At 39.4% G+C, this 6,034-nt stretch overlaps 1 protein-coding gene across 14 annotated transcripts in view; it reads left to right on the top strand.

Moving 5' to 3' along the window:
- The first annotated feature begins 262 nt into the window (after nt 1–262).
- Nucleotides 263–6,034, top strand: part of LOC18424828 (protein-tyrosine-phosphatase PTP1) — a 33,048-nt gene continuing 27,276 nt past the window's right edge. For 7 of the 14 annotated variants that reach the window (XR_016056049.1, XR_016056050.1, XM_011630857.3 and 4 more), the window contains exons 1-2: nt 263–338; nt 464–747. Coding sequence is in view for 12 of the 14 variants with exons in the window: in XM_011630857.3 (XP_011629159.2) it covers nt 535–747 (213 nt within the window). In the remaining 2 variants the exon portion in view is untranslated. Of the gene's footprint in view, nt 339–463; nt 748–1,007; nt 1,214–6,034 lie in introns of all 14 variants that reach the window. The other 7 variants (XM_088867561.1, XM_088867558.1, XM_088867556.1 and 4 more) reach the window with 2 other exon arrangements.

The following is a 6,034-nucleotide window of genomic DNA, read 5'->3' as shown; positions in this document are numbered from 1 at the left end:
AATCCTCATTTATGATAAACCAACCAGATTTTATCATATAAAATTTTCGGAAAAACGGCTAAATAAGATAGTAATATCATCCATGCGATCGCTGGTGGGCAAGCAGCTTTTAATTTCAAAGTGCAATCGTAGATTCAACGGTGATGGAGAGAGGTGATTCAGTCACCGGCCGTTACAGGTTCCCAGTTGGAGGGTCACTCTCAGTCATCGCCGTCATCCATATTTTGGACTGTAAATGACATTTATGATCATTATCTCCCAAAGGTCACATAGAGCATAGTAGGAAAACTTCTCATCTCTGTGGGCGCGTGAAGGTCACTGTCGCCTGCTTCTGCGCGGTAAGCTCTCCCATTTTACCGGAGCGTCGCTCCTCTGTCTCTCTAAAAACTCTTTCTCTCTCTAAAATCCACCTCCCGGATTCTTCTCTCTCTAATAACCACCTCACTCTTTGCTCTCCTTTCAGGTTGCCCTAGTTCTTTGGTCCTTTCTCTCTCCACAAGGACGGGTAACTCGACAGGTTCTCGCAGGTCGTGCATGGCGACTTCTGTTCATAATAAGAAACGGCCAGCCCTTGCGCCTCCACCTCCTCCTCTGGGACCTGATTCCCCACTGTTCATGGCATATGCCGACCCCCCCTCCCTCACTCTCTTGCCTGATCAGCTTCGCCATTGCTCCGAAGGCCTCGCCTTGCTCAAGAAGAAGATACAAACCCCTTTCAAGCTAAACCAGGAGTTCGATGCCTTACAGGTCAGATTCTTATTTTACATAACCTAAAAAAAAAAAGAAGGCAAGGATCTTCTTACTTAATTAGTTGTTGGTTTAGGGGTGCTCCTTGGTTTTGAATTTAGGCATTGTTTCTTGTTGATGGTTTGGACCGTTTTCCACACTCCTTTTTGCTGTATTTTGTGTTGAGTTTTATTGAATGAAGATAATCTGCATTTTGTGGATTGGAGTGAAGATTTATAGACTGAGGTTTGGTTTTAATGCCTGCAAATTGATTTGAACAGGTTACATGAGCGGATTTAATCTCGTTTTGGATTGCCCTTTCATGTAAACCAGTGACCACTTAAAAACTGTGAATTTTTACGAGACAAATCGTTCATATAGCAGGTGAATGACTTCAATGTGCTTTGTGACGTCGAAAGGAATTCTGGAATTTCAAAAGGAAAATCACGCTCTTGTTCACATTCCAAAGAGTATAGCAGACCAAATGGTAAAAGAATCTGATCTCATTCATCAAGGCTTATGGCCAAATCATCCATTCTGCTGTTGTGGATTACAGCTTGCTGTTTAGATCTCCATATGGTCTCTTGCTTCTTTAGTGTTCCAAGAAATGAGCTTTAAATTACAGAAAATACAATAAACCCTTTAGCATCTAGGGAACTTCGCCCAAAATTGGTCAGCTCCTCCCTTAAAACTGACATTCCCCAAACAACTAGTCAAATATCAGGGATTGGCTTGTCTTATTGTCTTTTTGTGATAATGATTGTTACTGTTGATGTACAGCATTTTTTGTTTTAGCATGGTTTAGATGCTACAATTGCATGAATTCTAATGTGGATCTACCTGGAAGGACCCCAATTAAGGATTACAAATATAAAGAGAAATAAGTTGGAAATGATTAATAAGTAATGAAAAGCTAGAAAATGAAGAAAGAACTCACTAGATAAATGACTACTTTGAGGGGCATAACTCATTTTAAGACTCAAGATCAAATTTTTCTCTGCTCTATCAACTGCCGAAGACGCCTTTCTATAATTAATCATACCTTCTGCTTGTATTCTTGAATTAGCGCACATTCTTTTGTAAATGCCTTCATCTAATTGAATATCTTTCTACATGCCTCAACCCCGTTCAAATTTGACATGGTTAGGTGCCACCTTCCCTTGAAAATCCTTGTCTGCAAGGTTGAAAATGAGCAAAGTGCATGGTGAATCTGTGGGATCGTGCTCATGTAACATCCTCAGGTTCCATAACCTTCCAGAGGACCAACACCTCAATAATGGCACGATTTCAAATTTTGCATACAACGATTTAAGATGGCTTCAAATTCCAACTCCTATACTCCCTTTTGAGTTTTGAGGAAGCTCATTTTGGACTGTGCTTTTTGACCCCCACTATTTTCTTTAAGCTCAATGCATGAAATATAGGGTGGACCTGTGATGATTTTGGTAGCTCTAACTTGTAAAGCAACATGTCCAATGCGTTCAATAACCTTTATGGCCATAAAATATAGGCTCAAGTTTCTTGGGCCCATGAACCACCAGAAAGGTTTTGCAATAAGATTGTAGTTGTGGGAGAGCCATATCACCAAAACGCTCTTTTACTGAGCTTTCGATTTGCCTAAGGTTTCTTACATTGCTGTAGAAAATTTAGATTTTCCCTCAAAATTTTAAGATATACTTTTGGCTTTGTAGTCTTTAATTTATGGATAAAATATTTGCAGCCCCAAGGCTGTAAGTAGTGATAGATGGATGTGGTTGCCCGTAAAGAGCTTCGTATAGTGTCATTTTCGATGGAAATGTTGTGGGTGGTATTGTGCCACTGCCACCAATTAGGCAATGAAAGCTAGTGAACCCAATATTTAATTGGATTGATGCAAAACACCATTATTAAGTCTCTAAACATTTGTTGACCATTTGAATTTGTCTGTCTATTTAGGGTTGGTAGGCTGAACTCATTGTCAACTGGGTACCCTGCAACTTCAATAGCTCCCACAAAAATTACTTGTGAAGATAGAATCACGATCACTCGTGGTAGAGCTTGGCATTCCATGTAGCTTAAATATATTAAAACTTGAGCAACCACAACAACATTAAATGAGTAAGACATAGTACAAAAGTGAGTGTTCTTTCAACCAGTCAGCCACCACTAATGTAACAAACTTTTCATAAGAGTTGGTACCCCTTAATGAAGTCCATTTAAATGTCAGTCTATCAACTATGGTTGATTAGGTACAAGGAGGGGCAGCAAGAATCCTAAATAACATGTTTTTTTCTTCTCATGTCTTTGGCAAATTTCGCACTCCACAAGAAACTATTTAGTAGCATGCTTCATCCCCTTCTAATAAAATGACCTGGCCAATCGCTTTCGTGTTATGAGGAAAGATGACTGCAAAGTGATCGATGTCTCATAAATCTTTTAGTATCTAATGTTTCCAAGATTGGTCGAAGAAGGGTGAGGACCTTAAACTTTCCCTTAACCCGTCCCACGCCCTGGTAAAGGAGGTGGGTTGTGTTGGGCTGGCAGTCAATGTAAAACTTTATCAAAACTTTCTATGAATCATGAATTTACACTATCTGCTTATGTTAGGGCATAGATATGGGGACTTAGGGCCTCAGTGAGCGTATGGCCCTTGATAGACCAGAATGACGGACCAGGATTCGTGTAACCTACCCCAAATGATTGGAACAAGGCTCTGATGATGATGATCTAATATTTCCAAGATGAAGTCGGTGCCAATACTGTACGACCTTTGCATCGCAAAACCCTCCTTGCAGATTGTGTTTGGCTTCACCATATGATCCTCCTGAATTTCTTTTATAAGATCCTCTTTTGTAGATTCATCCTTCCGATACCATTGTTTGATGTCTGATGATATTCATCCACTTAGGCTGAGGTAGATATATACCATTGAAGGTAGGGGGTTCCTCATGGAGACGGGAAAGGGCATATGCAACTACATCCTCCTTACCCTTTTGATTAGACAAATTGTAGTCATAACCCATGAGTTTGGTGACCAAGGGTTGAAACTCTCTGCTTAACATAGTATTTGAGAATATGATGATTCTTGCAGATAATAAAGTCGTTCCACCAAGTACAACCTCCATTTACTTATTGCGCCAATAATTGTTAACATTTCCTTCTCACATGTCAATGCCAAATTTTCACTAGAGAGATGCTATGGGTCACGCTTCCTGCATATGCACAACACCTATTCCGGTCCCTTAGACATTAGTCTTTATAATGACATTCTTAGAGAAATCAAGTAGGTCTAGCACATGTGTAAATCTCACTGTGTTCTTCATGGCATCAAAAGCAATCATGGCTTTAGAATCCCAAGGGGAGGAATTCCTTTTTAGCAAGGTAGTGAGAAGTCAGCTGATTTTGTCATAATCCCTCGCAAATTTTTTATAATAACTAGTTGGTTTGACCCACTTGGGGTTTTTAATGTTTTAGGAGTAGGCTAATTTACTATGCCTTTCATAGTTTAAGGGTCAGCGTTGACACCTTCTACCCCCAATAATATGACCAAAGTATTTTGCTTCTTGCCTTCCAAATGAACACTTAGTATGTTTTAAATAAGGCAATGTTTGCATAGTATCCGCAATGCATTGGTGAAGTGGTCCAAATGGTTTCCCCAAGTCTGGCTATAAATTAAGCTATCATCGAAAAGCACTAGAATAACTTGTCTAAGTTAGGTTTGAAATGCCTCATTCATCCAGCTTTGAAAGGTTGATGGTACATTGGTGAGGCCAAAGGGCATCATAAAAAACTTATAGTGGCCCTCATGGTTTGGAACATATTCTTCCTTTACTTGAATGTTGTGATATCCCAATCCTAGATCAAGTTTAGAGGAATATATTGCCCCTTGCAACTCGTAAAGCAGCTCATTGATTAAAGTACATGGAATTTGTTCTTAACTGGAGTATTATTGGAGGCCCTGTAATCTTCACATTCTCTGTGAATCATCCTTATTTATGTGTTACAGGGTTAGGCCTGGAGTAAGGATTGATACTCGGAGCCTAGAATAATATCTGCTTCCTTCATTTCTTGAGCATGCTTCTCTATTTCTGTATTTTGCACATGCATGTAATGATAAGCTCTAATATTTGGTGGCCGACTTCCTATGGTATGTGGAATGTCATGGTCATGAGGTAATGGTGAGGTGGTTATCCCTTACTCAAACACATTAGTCATATTGTTCTAAAAACGACGAGGCCACATGATTTTCTGGATTTTCCACGCCGTTGTTAAGGAGAAAATTTGCGGCACTATTCCTAGTGATCCGTACCATGTGATGCAAATCAAATGATCTTCACTGGGCTGTCCTGCAGCCGCTTCACTTTTATTGATGTTTGCAGACTGTGAGCTGCATCCATAAACAAAAAATCCCATAAAAATCAATCCCAATGTTCTAAGTTATTGAGCTCCTAAAACCATGTCATTCCCTCTCAAAGGCAAACCATGCAAAATAAGGTCACAATGATAATCCCACATGGTACATATTCATTTTTACACCTAATTCTACAAGCTAGCTTCTTTCTATTAGCCATCATAACTTCAACATTGTCATAAGGCACCCGCCTAGGCGGCATAAAAGGTTGGTGCCTAGGTGCTGCCTCGCCCAATGGCCGAAAATAAAAACTAGGGCAATGTCTAAAATCGTCATTTTACTCCCTTAAAAGGGAGAGAAAAGGGTTTTGGGGGCCATTCATGCTCCCAAAAACACAGTTAGTGAAGTTTAGAGTGAGAAAAAACTTGAAGAAACAAGATTTTGAAGATTTGTAAACAGATCAATTTTTTTTCGACCTCCTCAAATGGTCACGAAATTAAGGGCAACCTATAGTTGTTGTAAGTGCTTGTGATTTCGAATCATTTTAGGAATCAGAATCGCAGAATTGCGTGTATCAGATGATTCTTAATCTTGGAATCGTTGTCCGTACAATTCAAGTCATCGAATCGTGATTCGCACTATATCGGAATTGCAATCCAATAAAATAGGAATAGTGTTTCCTATTTGTAGGAATCAGTGTCCCATCATGTTGGAATCGAGTTTCATACCATTCTGGAATCGCACATGACCCCACATCGTTCAGTGGCTTTTGGAATTGCGATCCGATGAGATTGGAATTGTGATTCCCAAATTTTTGGAATTGTTGTCCCATCGACTTGCAATCAAGATTCTCACCATTCAAGAATCGATATTCTTCTCATTCAATAATCGTTACACCAATCCCCTCCAGTATATGAGAGAATTGTAAAAAAATCTTTAAATTTTATCATTATTTACAAGATTGAATTTTGGTTTACA

Source organism: Amborella trichopoda, chromosome 5 (genome assembly GCF_054954075.1).
Source record: "Amborella trichopoda isolate Santa Cruz 75 chromosome 5, AtrichopodaSantaCruz75HAP2 v2.0, whole genome shotgun sequence".
NCBI lineage: Eukaryota > Viridiplantae > Streptophyta > Magnoliopsida > Amborellales > Amborellaceae > Amborella > Amborella trichopoda.
The sequence above is the reverse complement of the archived record's forward strand: the minus strand, read 5'-3'. Positions and strand labels throughout refer to the sequence as shown.